The sequence below is a fragment of the Phlebotomus papatasi genome, chromosome 2, assembly GCF_024763615.1.
Source record: "Phlebotomus papatasi isolate M1 chromosome 2, Ppap_2.1, whole genome shotgun sequence".
Classification (NCBI taxonomy): domain Eukaryota; kingdom Metazoa; phylum Arthropoda; class Insecta; order Diptera; family Psychodidae; genus Phlebotomus; species Phlebotomus papatasi.
In genome coordinates, this window is record NC_077223.1 from 59,584,776 (window position 1) to 59,606,684 (window position 21,909).

A 21,909-nucleotide genomic window follows, 5' to 3' on the forward strand; every position below is an offset into this window, starting at 1 on the left:
ATTATAGAGAACATTCTGGTCTACATTTCACCCATATAACACTTTTCTGTCAGTTCATCCAAATCCTTGATATTTTGGTTTAAATGCAAAATTTGTACAATTTCACGAATTTGATTCAAGATAACTGAATGGCGTCTCCCAACTTCAGCTCCAAATCGAATTTGCATGCACTCCGAGTTAGCTCACGTTAAGAATCTCACCTACATAAGCCGGTTAGGATTATCTGTCCCTTTTCAATACTAATTTACTTTTTTTGTTACTCTTTTTTCAGAAGGGTTGTTTAGAAACTTGGCAAGGGTTTATTGTCTTTGTTTTTGCTAAAATTAGTCTTAATACGATTTTAAAATGAATTGATATGTAGAAGTGAATTTGACTCGAATTTTGGACAGGTTGGTTATTAATTTGGACTGGCTGTAAATTTGAACAGCTAATCCGCTTCAATAGGATGTCCATTGTTCTTCATTTCATGAACCAATCTTACCAAGACCTCTTCCTGTTCATGTAAGGGAAACGTGGAATGTCACAAAAAGTCCGGAAACTTTCCATATCATTCATTAAAGTGAGTTGACTTAGGTAATCCAATTACTCGCGGATTCGCTCATTGCCTGGCTTTTCCTGGAGTCTTTCAAGGCTTTTCTTACAACATCTCATTCGTAGACATAATACTCCTCATATTCAAAATTTAACGTATTTAGTGTTAAAATCTTCCAAAAAGAACAAATATTCATATAGAATTCATTATTCATCATATATTAAAATAAAAATTCATAATTTTGATCAATTTATTTATAGTGTCCAATTTTATCCGCAAAGTGTCCAAAATAAGAAACCTGGCAAAATTATGAGCCCTTACCCTACATATTTGCAACTCCGACTGTTATAATCTATTGTCGCTTGTCATTCAAGACGGACCCTGTTGCTGCTTAACAAAAGCTCATTTTTTTTTAACTCGTTACCGATCCGGTGCTTCATTGATAAAGGATATCAATTTTTTGTCTTCATAGACCTCTAATGAAAAAACATTATCTCTAGATGTTTTTTTCCCTCTCAACCCCTACAAAACCACTTTTTTGTTTTTTTTTCTTTGAACGATTTCGAATAAACGAATTGAGCGATTTCGTTTATTTTCGTATTTGAGGCGAATATTTCGTTCATACAAGACGACATAGCCTGTTCATAAAAATCTTTATTTTGTAGTTTCAATGGTCAAAGTTTAACCCTCTGGAAGGATTATTTTTCAAAATTTTGTTTAAATTTGGATTTCTTATAAAGGTGTTGAAATGTCCAATCTCACTGTATCGATCCAAATAGATAATGAATTGGTAAAGTAATGATTTATTTTTCTTCGAAAGTCATAAAAAATCCAAAAATGCAATATTCTAAAAATCATGCGATCAGGGTGAACCAATGGAGTTCTATCTCATGAGTTCGAACACTCCGCAAAGTTGGGGCGCTTTGATATGTCTTTTGTATCAACTATTTAAACCATGTTGTTAATGTAACCTATTTATAGATAATGTAGTAATCCTTGTCCTCCGATAATATAATAATGTTTTTGGTGGACAATATGTAGGAGAGACTGGGGCAAAACTTGTCTAAACGCATATTTAATTCTTTAATTCTTATAAGAAAATTTACTGCTCTACAACATTGCAGAAGACTATTTTCGTCTATCTCGAAAGAAATGTTTTTTCCTCATAACTTTAACACTTTTTAGGTGTAAAAATATAGCAACATTTTTTAATGTAATTTTACACCTTTTTAAAGGTAAAATTAATATTTCCGGAATGTTATTTTAACTTTTTCAGATTTCTCTGTGAGTGTATCAATAATGGGTCCCGGCAAAATTCCAAATCCCTTTTCGGGTTTTTCGAGATTTTGTTTTTTGGGATTTTGGCTTTCGGAATTTTAGCGAGCATCGCTATGAATATAGATTTTATTTTGAGAGACTTATGTTTAATGACATGTTGGCAGTAGTTGAACTGAACTGCTCTATATGGCGTATCTGATCTAGCTTCCTCTACGCTTTGGGTGGAACATTTTCTACTTATTTATCTGCCTTATCTTGTTTTTCTTTATTTTAAATCTCTTGCTTTCAATAGATTTTAGATCAAAATTTTATTAATTTTGATCTAAAATCTCTAAAAATAAAATGGCTCAATTTGAACCCCTGTAATGTAGAATGGACTAAGTTGAAAAGAGGGATATCTACTGTGATAGAGCCAGTGAATAGGTAGGCACACTATAAGTGAAAACTTTTTTTTTGGTTTTGCCCAGAGCTTTCGATCCAGATAAACTCTGGGAAAAGCCAAAAAAGTGTTTTTATCTTAGGACTACCTTTTCACTGGCAATCACCGGAGATATACCTTTGAAATAAATTTGTGCCAGTCCATTTGTGAGCGTAAATTGAAAAGGCCTATTCGGCTCAATGCTCTATCTCTCTTATAATATTTATAATGGGTGTATCTTTTAGCTTGTTGCATTGAAGTTTGAGGTGAAACTTTGCAAAGTAAGATAGTTCTACTCTAGACTCTAGAGTATTAACTTATTTCAGTCAATAAAGTAACTTTTAGTGCAAACCACTGAAATTCAAAGACTCGACAACTTTATGGCGGCAATTTTGAATTCATCCTTAGTGTACGGTTGAGCAACTAAAGAGGCTCACATCTCTTTGGTGGAAGGAGGTACGAGATGTCAGAGAAGACTTTCAAATCGCATATCCAAGCGTGTTATTCGGCAAAAAAAAAACGAGGAAAAAATGGGGTTGGGGGGAGAGAATAAAAAATAAATCAAAATCAATAATAAAATAAAGCATTATGTGTATGTAAAGTGGGGTTGTGTGCGCAATTATGTCAGGCTGCTGTGCCGCCTGTTGGGTGGTGTTTTATAAATTGGGCGTCCGGGGTTGATTTGGTGGGTGGTATGAGCTGTGACAAAAAAAAAAGAGTGTATACCACCAAAATAGATTTACCTACACTCTCTTTTTCTCACTTTGGCTCATTTGCCTCTATGTCGCTATCAAACCACTACACACATATTATAGCAGCATCCCTTTTTTTCATACCACCCCCCGTCTCATAGGCGCAGGGCCATTCACATGAACACCCTCCAAACATGAACACATCCTCTTCATCTCCCCATTTGAGGGTCGAGGGGTGTATAGTGAACAAATTTTTTGTTATATTTATAATCATGAAAAGTGTATGTATTATAAAATAAAATTTTCTAAAATTTTGGGCGTGGCCACTGCTATATACATTACATTTATCGTCATCACCAAAAAAAATCATTCTCATGTTCTTTTTTTCACTGTTCCCAAACAGTACATTCGCCGCTTGAGGGGGGTGGGTGGTATGGTTAGAGTGGGTGAAGGTGGTTTGCTTGAATTTGTATAGACCCGACTATATAGTAATTTTTCATATAACTTGAGCTATGCATATAAATATGGATCTATACATTGTACATCCCAGATGTGGTTCGGCAATAATGAACGTGTAGTGTGAGATGGACTCTTCACAATGTGATAAACTCACCCTCTTCAACAAACCCCCAAACTCCATACCACCCAAAAGACATATCATCAAATTGTTTCGCAACAGAATTTCCACACAGTCGCAAAATTATATTAATTATTGAAATGATAATTAACGCTAAAGAATATAATTTTGAAGGATTGATAAATATCTTTGGTTCGGAAATTGTTTTCCACATTTCAAATTAAAATTTATTGATTGATTTTTCGTCTGACAATTTCTGCAATTCCTTCACGATGCGACGTATAGTAAATTGCTCATTAGTAATCTCCACAGAATACATTTTATTTAATAGAAGTATTTGTGAAATCCACGAAAATGGCAATGAAATATCCGTTTTATCCGCCTACGAGTAATTTGAAAGGATAATGAGAATTCACGTTGATACATTTACATGATGGTAAAAGGTAAAGAATACAGGAATCCTTAAGCGGTGTCATATGTAACACCATCATATCATATTGTTAGCCTCAAATAAGAAGAAAACAAATCATTGTGGGATCCAGGATATTTAAAAGATTTAACATATAATTCCTAATTTAAATATTTGAAATTTATTCTACATGAATTACCTTCAGGGAATAGTCTCGATTTTTTCTAATTAATTTCAGGGGGAAGTGGGGCACCTTTGAATTAGAGTACCTTTGAAATAGGGTTATTTTTCCTGTTTTTAAATTAAACTGGGCCATGCCATGATAAAATTTATCTCGACTAACTGATCGTGAAGCTAAATTACACTATGATAAGCCCCAATTAATTTTTAAATAAAAGGAAAAGGTCCCCCAATAATTCAAAGATGCTACACTTACCATTATAATTTATTGTTAAAAAATCTTCAATAATTTTAATTTAAGTGGGGGACGGCTCATCTTTGGACGGCTCATGCTTCAAACAAGTCATTTTTTTTTCAAAATGTTTTGAATGAATTTCGCCCATTATAATATAATATTATATTAGGTGAGATTCTTAACAATCTCACCTACTATAATCCTAACAAAATCTCATGTCCTCCGATTGGCCCCAAACTTTGCCAGAATGTGTTTTGACACTTCCTGATCACGAATATATGGATGGCTAAAAACCGTTCCCGTCCGTCCGTCCGTCCGTCCGTCCGTCCGTCCGTCCGTCCGTCCGGCCGCTCTTTGGAGCTTAATAGCTCCTAAACTAAAAGAGATATCGACTTGCGGTTTTCGGCAAAGGTTATATATCGTATGAAAATTGCAACTTGGTGTATTGACCCCCCACCCCCCACCCCTCCTTCCGCCATTTTGAATACCCCCCTTTTTTTGTTTTCTTAATGGCTCCGCCCCTATGGCATCGATCGGGCTCAAATTTTAGAATGTTATAGATGGGCCTTAGGGCTTTCCATCAATACCAAACTTAAGGTCCCCCGACCCCCCTGACCCGAGCTATAAGGGTCCAAAAAAAATTCTTAAAATGGACATAACTCCGGTTCTAATTATCAGAATTTAAAAAATGGGGGCTTTTTGGAAAGCTCTTGTGAAATGCCACTTCCCCTTCTAACATCGCAAGTTCGTAAAACTACCGCTAGGGGCGCTATTATTAAAAAGAAAATTTTTAAATCTTAAAAGTTAAATAACTCAAAAATTCCTTATGCAATCGGGCTGAAATTTTAGTATGTTGTAGCCGTTGATTATACCTATCAAACAAAAAAAAACCTTAAGTCGATCCATAACCCTTGACCCGAGCTATAAGGGGTCAAAGTTCGAATATTGACCGGCCTCTATCTCCGGTTCTAATTAACATAGCGACCTAAATTTTACCTTTTTGGTTTCGTCTCGATGAGCACTTTCAGATGGAAGTTCAAAAAGTCACCACAGGTGGCGCTGCGATAGCGTCAAAATTCATCGAAATTCAAAATCATTTTTCTCAAAAATTCCTTTGTGCAAGTTAATGAAATTTTAGTATGTTGTAGCCCAGTCTAGGACGTTTCCAAAATGGTGCGTAAGTGCGCTGTGGTTTCAATAGAACCGGAGATATGAGGGGTCAAAGTTCACGAAATTCAAAAAATCATATCTCCGGTTCTATGTGACCGATTTTGATGAATGAGGGCTTAAACGAAAGATCTCACCAAATGCTACAACTTTCTAAAATATTTGAACTTCGTGGGACCAACACCAGGGGCGCCACAGTCGAAAAACCAATTTCAATATCACATAACCTCAATTATCTCGACTGTCGCTGAACCGATTTTGATGATTACTTCGACATAATTGTAGAGGACATTTGTCTCTACATTTCGTCCATACATCATTTTCCACTCAGGCTACGCTATCACTCCGATTTTGCCGTTTAAGTGTGAAAAAATTGATTTTTCCCATAATAACGGTTTGAAATCACTCAGATGCCAATTTGACTGCCTCTACTCCACCAAGACACTTAAAATAGGGGTTTAAATGGAAAGTCCCGCAAAATACAACAATTCTTTGATATAGTTGAAGTTCAACAAATGACTACTTGGGGCACTCTGGATGAAAAGACGAGTTAAGAAACAAAAAACCTCGATTATCTTGGCTTCTGAGTAATCGATGAGATCATGTTCTACGGCAAAATTATAGAGAACATTCTGGTCTACATTTCACCCATATAACACTTTTCTGTCAGTTCATCCAAATCCTTGATATTTTGGTTTAAATACAAAACTTGTATAATTTCACGAATTTGGTTCAAGATAACTGAATGGCGACTCACAATTTCAGCTCTAAATCGAATTTGCATGCACTCCGAGTTAGCTCACGTTAAGAATCTCACCTACATAAGCCGGTTAGGATTATCTGTCCCTTTAAATAACTAGTCCAACGCCTCAAATTTCCAGAAAAGAGTCATGGCTTAAATCCATCAAGACCATAGAAAAAGAACATAAAAAAGGCGGGCTTTCCCATATCGAGTAATTCTTTTGTGTTACAAGTGCGCAAGTATTCTTATATTTTTTACAATTATTATTGTAATTATTGATAAAAATAAAATATTACAAAAATACAGAATTGATTTGAAACTCGATAACACTGTGCAACAATTTCAAACTTTTTTTTTGTCGCCGGGTTCTCATGCTACTTTTTCTATTGCTAGGGTCAAATGATTTACGAAAATACTTATCATTTTGATTTCATTTGGATTTAGCGACTGGTATTTACGAAAAACGGTTTTTTCCGTTTTTTGATACTTGGGTGCCTATATCTCCGAATCTACTGAACCGATTTATTTCTCACTAAGGAATAATTTGTTCTCCTTTAGATGCCCGATAAATCCTCTGAACAGATGAAGTTCGTACAACCGACACCAGGGGCGCTGTAGTCCCATAAATGTCAGAAAACATGTAAAAATCGAAATTTGTAGCAACTTTGATCAAGAATATCTCGAAAACTAAAACTGTTCTTAACAATCTTATTTATGGGTTTGATAGAGAATTTTATTAGCTACATTTTTGTTCATATACAACTTTTTGCTCAGATTATTTTTTAGCCTCGAAATAGAGGTTCAAACGAAAAATGAGCACCCAGCCAACTAGAGAAAACCCTCATTATTTCACACATTTTGACTTTTTCTTTTCAAGTTGAGGTAAATCCAGGATATTTTCATACTTTTTCTAAATTGCATAAGTTTAATAAATATATACATATTTTTTCTTTTACATCGGAAAATTTCTTAGCCCAAGATACACAGTCTCAAAGATGGCGTGACGCGCTTCATATTTCACTTGTGATTTTTGACAAACATTTTAAAGTGCTCTATTTCGGGAAGAGGCCAAGATATTTTTTGCTATTTTTTTTTTAAATCTGACATGTAATTTTATTCTCTTTAAAGGCGTCTCCAAACTTTCCCCTATCATTGTAGGAAGCAACGTCAAAATAAAAAAAAGGCAATTTGTTTATGAAAATTGATTCTAGTGTATTGTGTATAGACACCATAAATCGACATACTTTTGATTTTTTTTAAATTAAAAAGTATATTATTAACATAAAAAACTACATTCCCTCAAAGAAAGAGGGTCCACTTTTTTGTTGAACTACTTATTTTTTTTTTTTTGGAAATTCCCCAAAACAATTGAGTAGTTAAACTCAAAAATGGATAGACTTCTTTTCAGGGAGTATAGCACCACAATAGTATTTACCAAAAGGAAAAATATTGAAACTTTTGGATTTGGTATTTAAAAGAAAAAAAAGTTCAAATTTTTTTTTTGGTAAAAAACAAAAGTTTTTCACATTTTTAGTACATATACGCTATTTTTTTTTTTAAATGTTTTAGACTTTGATCACTTTACTTTTCGAAAAAAAATACAGTACGACTCCAATAGAGTCAACACATGTCATGTCTGCAATATTCTAAGTTATTTTTTCTTGTTGAAGTTACTATTTCACTCATTCAAAATTGACTCAGATTGTTACTCGACAAAAGTAGTTTAAAAGTTTGACATTAAATTTGAAATTTTACATATTTTTACATATTTTTCACTGTGTTTGAAATTTTTAGGAATTAATACTATCAGAGTCGTACTGGACTTTTTATTTATATATTTCGCAATAAAAGTCTAAAACATTTTCAAAATAGAGTATATGTGCCAAATATATGTTAAAGTTTTGTTTTTGACAAAAAAAAATTTTTTGGACTCTTTTTTTTAAATACCAAATCCAAAAGTTTCAATATTTTTCCTTTTGGTAAATACTATTGTGGTGCTATACTCCCTGAAAAGAAGTCTATCCATTTTTGAGTTTAACTACTCAATTGTTTTGGGGAATTTCCAAAAAAAAAAAAATTAAGTAGTTCAACAAAAAAGTGGACCCTCTTTCTTTGAGGGAATGTAGTTTTTTATGTTAATAATATACTTTTTAATTTAAAAAAAATCAAAAGTATGTCGATTTATGGTGTCTATACACTAGAATCAATTTTCATAAACAAATTGCCTTTTTTTTATTTTGACGTTGCTTCCTACAATGATAGGGGAAAGTTTGGAGACGCCTTTAAAGAGAATAAAATTACATGTCAGATTTAAAAAAAAAATAGCAAAAAATATCTTGGCCTCTTCCCGAAATAGAGCACTTTAAAATTTTTGTCAAAAATCACAAGTGAAATATGAAGCGCGTCACGCCATCTTTGAGACTGTGTATCTTGGGCTAAGAAATTTTCCGATGTAAAAGAAAAAATATGTATATATTTATTAAACTTATGCAATTTAGAAAAAGTATGAAAATATCCTGGATTTACCTCAACTTGAAAAGAAAAAGTCAAAATGTGTGAAATAATGAGGGTTTTCTCTAGTTGGCTGGGTGCTCATTTTTCGTTTGAACCTCTATTTCGAGGCTAAAAAATAATCTGAGCAAAAAGTTGTATATGAACAAAAATGTAGCTAATAAAATTCTCTATCAAACCCATAAATAAGATTGTTAAGAACAGTTTTAGTTTTCGAGATATTCTTGATCAAAGTTGCTACAAATTTCGATTTTTACATGTTTTCTGACATTTATGGGACTACAGCGCCCCTGGTGTCGGTTGTACGAACTTCATCTGTTCAGAGGATTTATCGGGCATCTAAAGGAGAACAAATTATTCCTTAGTGAGAAATAAATCGGTTCAGTAGATTCGGAGATATAGGCACCCAAGTATCAAAAAACGGAAAAAACCGTTTTTCGTAAATACCAGTCGCAAAATCCAAATGAAATCAAAATGATAAGTATTTTCGTAAATCATTTGACCCTAGCAATAGAAAAAGTAGCATGAGAACCCGGCGACAAAAAAAAAGTTTGAAATTGTTGCACAGTGTTATTGATTAGCGTAGGAAAAAATGGTTATTATCAAGCTTGGATCGTATCAAGCATGGGCACTTTCCCCTATAGATGTTTTCTGAATTAAGAAATTATAAAAAACATACTCTTAAACCCAAGGAGTTAATTAATTTTTATTTTTATTCCAAGTCGTATGTATTTTACAATGAACTTATTGAAAAACAGATACCTATAACCTTAACAAAATTTCGTTTATGTAAATTTCAGGTTCTTTCTAAATTCATACTAAAGTCATTTTTAATTATGTTTTGGTGTAAATAATAAGTCTAGCGAATAATTATTCCATCATGTCCGATCTGCACGTGTTTATAAACCAAACAACTTCATTGGGCAGGAAAATTACCTCATTATTCACTAGCTCTTGAATTAACAATTTTAATTTACAGTCAAATCAATAAAATTATATAATATGCTTATTGAATCAATAATACTGCAATAAATTTACAAAATATACCGTTTTTGCATTAACAAATTATTTAGATTAGTTTTGGAAATTTCCGTATTTTGTTTGGATTTTCCGTAATTATTTTATTGCAAACAAGTTTGGTAAAATACAATTTCAACACAACATGAAAATCTTATTATTTAGTATGATTTATTAATCGCAGAGAAAACTGGAAAGAGTCGAAGAAAAAACTTTTGAACAGTATCACGCCTCGTGTAGCACATCTCAGCAAGAAGTTTCGGCATTTGTTAATGCAAATTGCAAGAGGATTGTTCTCCATGGTCATTACGCAATTTTCTAGAGAGAAATTAATGTCTTTTGTGTCAAAAAGTGCGTGTCCTCTTGCGAAAGGAATTAATGCAACTCCACAGTGACATGGGCGACAGAGCAAAGGCCATGAAAATTGCTCAGCAAATTCGGTGAAATTAATTAATTTTGTCCTAATGACTGAAACTTTATTGCTCAACATTGTATTGGAGGAAATAGAGCAAGAAAAATAGTCACTAAACGAGTAATTCCCAATAAATTTTTTTTGTGAGTTAGTGAACAATGAATGTTTCTTTTAAATAATTTTTCATGCTCATGGGTTAGTTAGAAGCAATTTATAATTTTGAAAAAGAAAATAAGAGAAAAAACGTACCATCTTCAAATTGCCTTCGTCCTGGAGATTTTTTTTGGCCCGAGAAAATAAAAAAAAGTACCGAAAAAGCAAAATAAAAGCAAAATAAAAAGGAAAAATCCTGTTGGAGGCAAAGTACTCAGGCTTACCTCCTGCAGCAGACATTTGAGACGAAGCAGCTGCTTCTTAAAGTACACAATGTCCTGGATCATGGAGTTGCGCATCGACTTGTCCATGTAGATACCGTCGGGAGAGCAAGAGTCAGACTCCCGGAAGAGATGTGGGGAATTGGTCTTGGACAGTGATTGTGTTCGTCGCGGAACTCCGTCCAGGGAGCGCGGGCTGTCCGATCCGGCGGTACTAATGGTGCTCTGAAGGCGTGAGCGGTTGAGAAGGCGCGTCGCTCTTGCCGGAAGTTGAGATCTGCAAAATAAAATACAACTGTTACTAAACGCTATTACATTACAAAATATAAAAAATAAATTAAGTCATAAATTAAGCGGCATGTGTCATAGTATTTTTATTATCACTTTGTATAATGCCCAACGCACAATAAATTTTGTTTGTAAACATGTTTTAAAAATTTCATATGAGAGAGAGCAAGATGACTAGATCTCGGTTTCATTCACTCTCATTGAAATGTCAAAAACATGTTTACAAAACAAAAGTTATTGTGCGTTGAGCATAATTGAGAAAAAAAATCAATTGTACTAAAAACGAGTCCGTCCGAGCCTATGGTCCTGTTCCAATGTAAAATGAATACATATAAATTTTTTTAGCACTTTACTGTTCTCAAGCGCTTCTGCATTATCGACTTTTTTGTGTTGGTTCCTGTCTCGACTGTTATCTCCAGTCCACGCCGAGTTCTAAAGCAACCAATTAGTTGTAACCGGAAACAATAGCACTATTACAATCCCGGTGTTATGCACTTCGAGATTATGCACCTGACGTGATTATGCACATACAATTATGCAAATTTGCCTACCATTGGGAGTCAATTTGTAAAATCATTTTTGAAATACGCCTGAATGGATACTATTTTTTGACACGGAAAATTTGAAGACACGATTCTTATTTTTCAAAACAAAGCTTTAATTTCCTTTATTATGGTAAATTTTTTAAATATTTTAACAATTTATTGAAGAATTCTGGCCAAAAGTATTGTTTCTTAATGAATTTCTTTAAAACCAGTAAATCTTTTTGTTCTAACTCTTGCTCTGACTACTACAGAATTATTCAAAAGAAATCTCCTGCGAGTGTGCAAATTTTCTCGATGTGTAATGCCATATCACACGTTTTTTTGGTCCCGCAAATGTGCATAATCCCGGGACTGAGCGTATTTAGAACAAGGATCTCTATAGTATTTATAAATTCACTGGTCTCGTCCCCTGGAGTTTAAAATTTAATTAATAAAATCGCAGTGTTTACAACTACCCTGTGTTTAGTACTGCCCCAGTTTCGCCTAAGTTATGAAAATAGCGCTTTCGAGCGATGTACCGTAAATGAGGGTAACTTTGTTCCCCTGCTGTTTGTAAGCTTTTCTTTAATTTTAGTACCTAGGTACTTTTAGGTCTTCACCGATCAGACATGATAGATCGGATTAGTGAAGACCATCCTTAAGTGATAGAGTTACGGATACGTTTATGAATGTCAGGGTAAAGTCACCCGCACCTACGGTACAGTCTTAACAAGAGGTCATGGGCATGCGATTTTTAATTCAATTAGTTTAACCCTTTAAGGACGAGAGTGTCAAAAATCGGGGGTCCGAAAAAGCACTTTTTTCACTTTTTAGAGCAAAACACAACTTTAGATGACCGTAGGAAAAATTTCATTTTTGGGTCACCGGTGACCCAATCGTCCTCAAAGGATTAAGTGAAGATGCAGATGCAATTAATTATTTTAGTCCCATTGCATTCAAGAACTATCTAATTAATAACCACGGCGAGACTAAAAAATTTTATTCTATTGAGTATTGTAGGAGCTATTAATTAATTCCGTAGTCTTTCGGGATATTGGGAAACGGACAGCGAAGCGAGTGAGAATCTTCTCCTTTTCTCTTATCCGTAAAATTTTAATAATCTGAAGTTTTTTTTAGAATTAATATTCTCCAATATTTGCTATATGGAGGAAACAGATAAAGCATATTGTTTTCGTATTTCATAAACCGTAAAAACAACTTTTACGCATTTTTATTAAAGTATGTGTTAAATAAATATATATTTTTTTTATATATTTCCTTAAAGATCTTGTAGGAGGAAGTGGGGAACTTTTGAATTGGTACAACTTTGTAATAGGACTTTTACAAACAATTGCCAAGCTGAAAATTAATTATGATAATGCTCAGTTTCTTTTAAAACATTTGAAAATTGGTTATGAAAGCCCTATTTCAAAAGTGCCCTAATTCAAAGCTATCCCTATTCCACCTATTGTTCATGCTGTTTATAAAGTTATTTGAAAAAGTAGTTTCCTGCATTTTTCTACGACATAAGAAATCAAAGAAAATCGATATTTTTTTTATCATGGCAATTTCCAGAAAGCGATGGAGAAGATATTTTTTATTCGTTTCTTTAAATATTAATCAAAATGCTTTCTCATTTATCACTGTTTACTTGGACTCCAGAGAGAGCGAGGATTTCGACTGTTAAATATTTAAGTTCAATGGAACAAATAAAGCTTTAAGGAAGATTCCATTAGACCACAGAGATCATAAATTATTAGTTTACGAAGAATATTTCTGAAGTTATTTTTTTTTAATTTTATTAGTAGGGGAGGGCTTCTAGGCTTCGCACACATTCTGGGTTCGAACCCGTCATATTTACCCCATATTCTTTTAATGAATCTGACCTAATGGGAATATATTTTAATAGTAAGTCTTAAGTCACACATTTCCTGGAAAAATTTAGCCAGAAGGCCTTCTCCTAGTTTCTCTTTTTAATGGATAATTTGTTATTACTCAAATTCTCTCAAGGAGAAGAGGAGAAAAAAAATCTTACTTGGCTCCTTGCGATTACTTGATATTCTCCCTCATACCCGAATTTCCGTAGACAAACTTTAATCTCAAAATAAAAAAAAACACCGCACAACACCACTCACGATCCATCCACTCAGTATCCATCCAACAATTAACAATTTGCCCAATTTGAGAGGATCTTCTACTGTCGTAGCAAATAATTAGGGGGAAGTGGGGCACCTTTAAAAGTGGTGCACCTTTCAAATTTGGATTTTTCACCTATTTTTAAATAAAATAAAATTGAGCCTTATCGTGATATCATTTAGCTGCACAAATAGATTGAGAAACTGAATTATATCATGATATGGCTCAGTTCTATTTAAACATAGGAGTAAAATCCCAATTTCAAAGGTGCCCCACTTTTAAAAGTGCCCCACTTCCCCCTACGGGAATTCAATTTTTTTCTTTTTCTTTTACTTGTCTCTCTCAAACCATGGCCCTATAATGCACCCGTAACACATTCTAGCTATATTAAGAGCTTATTAAGAAATCTTCTATAAGGAGTAAAAGACGGACAAGAAAAGCATATTTTTTTCGCACCTGTCTGTGGAGGAGGCATTTTTACTTTTGGTGGGACTTAGTGTTTGTTGATGATGCTGATGGACCGGTAATTTTGATCTGCTTGTGGCCGAACTGGCCGGAGGTTGTATGAAGACATTTTCGGAGGTGAGAAGGTCAGTTTTAACCCTCCTCGCTCCGATTGGTGAATGCATCTCCATATTCAATTACTCAAAATCACGTCTAGATTGCTTAAAAGTCTAACACTGACGAATTTCACAAATTAATCATTGACTGATAAGGAGTGTATTGGCACGAAAGTGCGATAAGACACTTGATAAGACTTTGTGCATTTCCACTGATACACTTTGTACAATTTTTCACACTATTCATATGGTTCATATGGTTTTCTTTCTTGGCACTTGGCACAGTTTTCATCAGTTTTCTCATAGGAAGAAAATAATAGAAATCGTTGTTTGTAGAAATTTATGCAAATGTTTAAGGTGATAATCACTAATTAAATTTACATGAACACAGTATAAAAAAAACCATCAATTTCATCTTAGAGCGCTAATTGAGATTTCATCAATATTTTGCCACATTTTTGGATAATTTTCAGAATGTTTTAGATGAAAAACTACTTCATGGCCGCTTCTTATGGCACTTTAAACTGACTGTGAGTCCTTCACTTTTGTAGTTGTTTTAAAGGTCAAAATGGGGAAAAAAGTGTCTTTAATGACACTTTAGGAACTACACAAGAAATCTCAATAAAACTCCATTTGTTGCTGCGAAGAAACTAACACAAAAATAATCGAACTCTGTGCGAATCATTCGCCCAGGAGGAATTTTTCAGTGTTTTCCCAACAGTTCTCGAGGGTTTTTCCCAAACGACTAAAAGCCATAATTTTTCTTGTGCCTGAAACAACCTTTTCGCATTAATTAACACTTTTCTGGTGGAAGTTCTTATCAGGAGACAATGTTAAATTTATCAATGAGTCATAAAAGTCACGGCAAAGGTCCCAAAATCATGGACAGATCTAGTGGAAAATCAATGAGGACGTGGTGAAGGGAAATGGGTCAGGTTGTAGGGTTCAAAGTTTGGCAAACACTGGCGCATGCGAGGTAGAAATGCGCGAACTTGAAATGCAGAATCCACGAGACAGTCACATATGGGAAACTGAATCCATAGGGGTGGAAAGTAGAGTGGGAAATGGTGAAGGGTAGTTGGTAATAAACCATCACTAACCTACACTGAACGATGCATTCAGGAAATTGAAATATTGCCTGGATTTCAATTTCAAGCGATTGAGAACTTAACTCTTTCCGGACCGCAGCATATGCTGCAAGCCAATTTCACAATTTTTAATCAAAAATATCTAAGCTCAAGAATTAATTGAGGTCCTACAAAAAATATCTTACATTTGGACATCCTTATAGTTTGTAATCATCCACAAGAATAGGATTTTTATCAGTTCTGAATAATTAAAAAACATTGTTTTTCATAGAAAATGCATATGCTTGGGTACTACAGTCCCAAAAGAGACGAAAGAGTTAAGCCATTGAGTTTCAAGATTACAGGATTATAGTTTTTAAAGTTACCGGGTTTTACAAACATCCGTTTGAGAATAAGGTTTTTAAAATGATTTAGTAGGGTGAAGTGGGGCACTTTTGAAATGGTGTATCTTTGAAGTTAGGCTTCTTTCTCCTATTTTTAAATGGAATGGAGCCTTATCATAATGTATTTTAGATTCACAATTGGTTTATGGATCTAAATTATATCATTGCAAGGTCCAGTTAGTTAAAAAATAAGAGAAAAAGCTTTATTTTAATCATGTTCCAATTCAAAGGAGCCCTACTTCCCCATATTCTATTAAGGTTGGATCACTTTAGTTGCATTTTGATGTAAGTTTGCAGTAAAATATCATTTTGTAATAAGTAAATAAAAACAGAAATTATAAATCCATGAAAATAGTGATATAACATATTTTTAAGAAAGAGAATCGTAAAAAAGTTTTAAACCATCTTGAATTGGACATGATCAAAATGACCTTTTAAATCTCTAAAAATTAAAAATTTTAAGGTGTATACTAAAACCTGTAAGGTATGAATTATAGTAAGTTAACTCTCTTAATTCTATCACATATCAAGGGATGCTTGACTTAGAAAAAATCATTATTTTAATAAATAAAGCGTAAATCAAATTTAGTCTATATATGAATTAAAAGGAAATTTCAAAATAGTTAATAATTAAAAAAAGTTATGGATAATTTTGACATTTTACGGATTTAATAATACATTGTGAAAATTTACTTGAAAATTTGATATGTTAGAGTTAAGCGTCCCAAATTCAGAGATGATACTTCAACGATTTAATTCAAAATGCTAAATTTTCACGTAAAATTTATAACAATAAATAACAATAAATGATAAAAAAGGGCTTTATAGGTACAAAGTCTAATGCCTTGAAATTAAAATAGAACAATTTACTGTTAAAAATAAATAATAAAAATATTACAGTAGACTCTCGCTAATTCGGCTCTTTTAAGATCGGACTACTTTTTAATTCGGGCAGTGGTTGCATTTGAAAAAAGTTTGTTGTCATTTTTCAAGTTTGATTCTGATTATCAAATGAATCAAATATGCTCAAATTTGGCATGGTTTGTCTGAGTTTTGATGTGATTTTGCATTATTGAGGGATTTTCATGCAATTTACGTTATATATGAGTGTGTAAACTCAATATCTATATGCACATGAATAACAAATTGTTGCATTTCAAAAAGTTTGTCGCCCGAATTTCTGTCTAATTCGGCTGACATTTCGGTCCCATGTGCCCGAATTTGAAAGAGTCTACTGTATTTCTATTTTTTAACTAACTAAAATGTTTGTTTATGAACATATTACAACCCAATAATATTAAAAAAATAAATAAAAGAACTGTGTCAAATTTTGGACAATTTGCAATGTCGGACAATTCTTTTGTTTCTTAAAATTCCATAAACTTCGAGAGTAACAAATAATATTAAATAATTTTGCTTACAAATAAATTTTCATTAGAAAAATCTGGAATGTTTTTCTTCCTTTTCTTCCATATTTTACTGAGTTGGTAAAATATATTAATAAGAGTTGAGTTTTGTAAGAAGCTATTACATTTTTTAAGAGTTGATATTTTATGTGAGTTAATATTAGAATTTCACTTTTAAGTTTTTTTTTTAATTTTCATCAAAAATTATAGTGTTTAACTGTAATTTTAGTCTTTTATGTTATTATTTTTTTATTTTGTTTGTGCTTTTCTCATTTGTGTCTTCGTATTATTAGAGTAGTACGAAAAACGACTCATAAAAGTTTCTTCCTTTTACACATTTAAAATTGAAAAGAAATATTTACGGCCCTTTTGGATTTCGTTTCAACGATGAAGTATCACACCACCTATCACTATCTAGAATTTGGACGTATATAAAGAATCCTTAGAACTTTTAAAAATTTTAAGACTGGAGTTCGTTTACTCTCCTCTAAGTATTCGTGCAAAATTTGGTGTTTTGAAAATTCTGCCGGAAATAAGTCTTTTAATAAAATACAATTTAAAAAGAATCTGATAATTTTTGGATTGAGTTTTTTTTATTTCTTTTCAATCCCTTGATAACATGAAATTAGGTATCTCTTCGTGAAGTAATTAAAATCAAGATTGAAATTCGTAAACTAATTTTTGAAAAACATTAAGCCCAGTCGTTGGTTTCAGTACTTTACGATTTACAAAATAGTATGAGTACTAACAAATTAATTCTCTTTTTTAGCTTTTCTATATAACTATCTATTTTTTTTATTTTTTGTCAATTTATTATTCTATATTGTTTTATCAAAGATAAAAAAAACAATTCAGAGGAATGATTCGAAAAATCTCAAATTTGAACCAAGAACTTAGTGTCAAAAATAAACTATGCGTGAATGAATTTGTTTGGTGTAAAAAATTAATGTAAAACAAATCCGTCTATATCAATTGCTTGATGAATACAGTTTCGGTAATCTTTTGAAAATCTAATAATTTGTGAAAAATAATTTTATGGTACTATTCGATAGTCTTTACTTTACCAATTTTTAACTTTCATAAATATCTATATGGTATTTGGGTCCCGGTCAAAATCCCGAAAGCCAAAATCCCGAATTCTTTAAAGTGTCATAGTTACTCCCACGATTGCACCTGCGCTGCCTGCGCTTGCTGGAGGCAAAGGGAAATCTTCGGTGTCTTGGGAAATTATTTTATACATTTTCCTCCATATAATTTCATCCCTTTCACGATTTTGAACATTCGGAATTTTGGCTTTCGGGATTTTGGCTTTCGGGATTTTGGCCTTTTCGGGATTTTGGCGTTCGGGATTTTGGCTGCCACCCATGCTATTTACACCATGAAGTTTCAATATATAATTATTAAAATCTTATAAAAATTCTTTAAAAAATAAATAAATGAAAATTTTGATGGTCTGATGACTTGTAAAAATTAATTTTAGTGATATTTGTTCGTTTTTTACAAGTTTTTACTTTCACAAATTTCTTTATGTAGTTATTTATACTATAACCTTTTTATTTCGAAAATAGAATTCTTAAATTCTTTCAAAGACAAAATTAAACATTTTTTTTTAAATCAATTAATTTTTGATAGTTTTAAAAATTTTTGGTTTTCCGAAGATTTCATTTTCCTCTCTCTGATTTTATTTGCTAAATGGATTTTCATTCTAGAATTTTTAAAAAATTAGGGCTAAATTTGGCAATGTTAAAATTTTAAAATTTGATATTTTTATAAATAAGAACTTGAGAAACGATGGTTCTTCTTTGAGTATTTAAATAATTGTAACAAAACACTAATCGAGTTATTTTGTTTAAGTCAATACTTGTGAGTTTACTAAGCACTACTCAAAATTTCAAGTTAATTTTCTGAGTTTTTGAAATAATACCTTAAAGTCAAAACATAAAAAAGTGTCTCAAACATGCCGGCTCTCCTCTAATACTAGACACCAAGGCTTCAATTTTTTTTAAAAATTATTATTAGTCTTCATAAACCTCTACAAAAGTAAAAAAAGAAAAGTTTGAAAGAATGCGAGCAAGTAAGGATCCATATACAATCCAGAGGATTAGTCGAGAAATTAACCTTTTGTCTAATGCTTTTGTTTTCAAGAGTATTCTCTATACCAATTGAGAATATTTTTACCCAATTTCAACTTCTTTTTCAATTTTTTTTTCAATATTTTGTGAAATTTCTCATTTTAAGTTTATCTTGTTTTTAATTATTTTTCAAATAAACAACATTAATTATATTTATTACATTTTAATAAATAATTCATAAAATGCATGAAGCATGCATTATAAAGCAGAATGGGTATATTTATTGCAATTTTATCGTTTCTACTGCAAGATAAACCTTGTAAAAATAATTCGAGTATTTTTAAAATGTTCTTCAGAAAATGCAGACTGACCCTGATTATCCACCCCCGAAAATTTGTCAAAGTGTGCATGAGCGAGACAGAAATGCTTGCATGAGTGTATCAGAGAGTTTAATCAATAGCATTCTTAGAGTTCAAGCTAGAGTTGAAGTTAATGTATATAACTTCTTCCGCACTCGTGGTTTCGTGTTTTTCTTCTGGGCTGATGAACAACCGTGATTTTCTCATGGCTCTGCGGAAGAATCCACTGTAAATTCCTCCATGGACCGTTGTGTATGAGTGATTCACCAAAAAAGGAGCCGCTCTTGGATTTATATATAACTAAGATACATATATATTCTTGTGGAGTCTTTCACTTCTTTTATGCGCGAAATGTGGTTCAATTGACAAAATAATAATTAAAATTGGATATAAAGCCATGCGAGAAATTGCAAAATTGAAATTGCTGGTGGGTAACGTTTGTTGGGTGGTCATGAAAAGCCTTTTGGTGAGAAAGAGTGCCAAAAGAAGCGAAACACACGAAATTTTACCCAAAATCTGTGACACTTTCCGTGAGAGTTTTGCTTGAATTTTATTAACTTGTTCTTTTAGACGATTTCTTAAATGGAAGCACCATAAAATTTATTTGGCAAAAATCACTGAATTTTCATACTGAGTTTCCAAGACAACAAACTCTACTGGAAAAATCGTTAGAGGCCTCGTGAATTCGCTTCTCACCTATGCAGTCTCTCGCGTTAAACTGACTCATGGTAACCGTAAAGACCACAACAAAACGGTCTGTGGATGAATTCGTTAAGTAATAATATTTTTTTTGCCGTGGTTGGTGCAACAACAACAAAAGAGTGAGAGACGAGCTTGAGGTGTGAGAGAAAATGAATGAAGGAAAAGAAGGTACTTCTCATTAGCAATGAAATGAAATGAAAAATTTAATAAAATCCAATCATCGCGAGTTAATTGTGAAAGTTTCGTGGTAAATTTTCTAGATTAAATTGTAATTCAATTATCTTCCCGGGATACCCCCAGCTGATCGATCTCTCTCCTGCAAAGTTAATTAATTTGAGAATTTATTCGCTGATAAATTGAATTGATGGCAAAAAAAAAAGAAATCACACTGTGGCATGGGAAAAATTTCTACAACGACACTGCACAATTGCGCGGGAGTCAAAGAATTAAATTTGGTGTGGGAAAAGACACTATAAACTGTCGCATATGAATTTATTTTTTGGTTAATTGAAGGTGAAAATAATTCAAAATATGATTTTGTCGCGTTTTAGCACTGAAAACCAACTAAATACTCATATGAAATGTATTAAAACATCAGGTCGATTACTTTTGGTTTCGTTCCGATTCGCTGATCTTTCTCTCTTTCTCTCTGGTCGGAATAATATAAAACACACTTTGGTGGAAATAATGGGAGAACGCAGCAAAAACATCACAACAGAGTTGATTGAGAATCTTATAGGATTTCACAGATAGATTTTATTCGGATTAGACGGAGACTTAAGCCTTTTTTTTTACAAAGGAATATATATTAAGTATTTTAACAAAGGGTAAATCATTTCTATGTCTCATATGTAAGGGTTCCTCGTTTTTCTGGTTTTTCGAAACAACTGTGGGGGAGGTGGTGCTACTTTGAGCCATGGGGCTAAATTGTTATACGACTTTTTCACCTATTTCTAAATGAAGCTGGTTCAGCTGGTTTTACTGAATGCTACACAAACAAATGCTAAAAAATCTCTTATTTATTATGTTCAAAATTACACCTCACAGAAACCTTAGAAATCCTTAGATTTTCCTTTAAAAGAAAATACAAATTCAGTTTGCTCAGCTACGTACAAACTTTGCCCACCTTTGTACGCCTCATTTTTACTGTCATATACTACGCCAGACAGAAAAATGTGCACGTCAGTGTTCAGGCGAAACTCCCATTTACTTTCTTTAACCATTTGTAGGAGGTATTATGCGTTTTATAATCAAATTTATAATATTTTTCTAACACATATTTTGTGACATTTGGAAATCTGTTTTTTTTCTGCTTTGCGACAGTTAATTAGGTGTGATTCTCTCATAACCAAACCCAATGTAATCCTCAGATTTTCTCTAACAACTCTAATCTGTCTTATAGAATGTGTTTTGAACTGTAGGCAGTTAAAATTTCGAACGCCAAAATCTCGAAAGTCAAAATATCGAACGCCAAAATCCCGAAAGCCAAAATCCCGAAAGCACCAAAATCCCGAAAGCCAAAATCCTAAAAGGAATGAAATTATATGGAGGATAATGTTGTAGAATAATTTCCCAAGACACAGAAGATTTCCCTTTGCCTCCAGTAAGCGCGGGGGCTATCGTGGAAGTAGCTATGACATTTTTAATAATTCGGGATTTTGACCAATTCCGGATTTCGGTTTTCGGGATATTAACCCGGACCCGTTTTGAAGATCACTAATTCCGTGAATAACTAGTGATCAATTTAAAGAGAAATGTGGAAAATTTCACTTCAAAATAAGGCAAATTGGATGTTAAATACTCAAAATGCACCGTATTGACAAAGTAAGAATTACATCTAGGGAAAA

General features: G+C 32.8%; 1 protein-coding gene across 11 annotated transcripts in view; it reads right to left on the bottom strand.

Annotated features, from left to right (window-relative positions):
- The window catches only part of LOC129801922 (uncharacterized), a 75,647-nt gene that overhangs the window by 9,513 nt on the left and 44,225 nt on the right, over window positions 1–21,909 (bottom strand). For 7 of the 11 annotated variants that reach the window (XR_008751741.1, XM_055847397.1, XM_055847396.1 and 4 more), the window contains 2 exons: window positions 10,548–10,821; window positions 10,420–10,440 (listed from right to left, as the gene is read on the bottom strand). Coding sequence is in view for 9 of the 11 variants with exons in the window: in XM_055847397.1 (XP_055703372.1) it covers window positions 10,420–10,440; window positions 10,548–10,821 (295 nt within the window). In the remaining 2 variants the exon portion in view is untranslated. The remainder of the gene's footprint in view (window positions 1–10,419; window positions 10,441–10,547; window positions 10,822–21,909) is intronic. The other 4 variants (XR_008751742.1, XM_055847395.1, XM_055847393.1 and 1 more) reach the window with 1 other exon arrangement.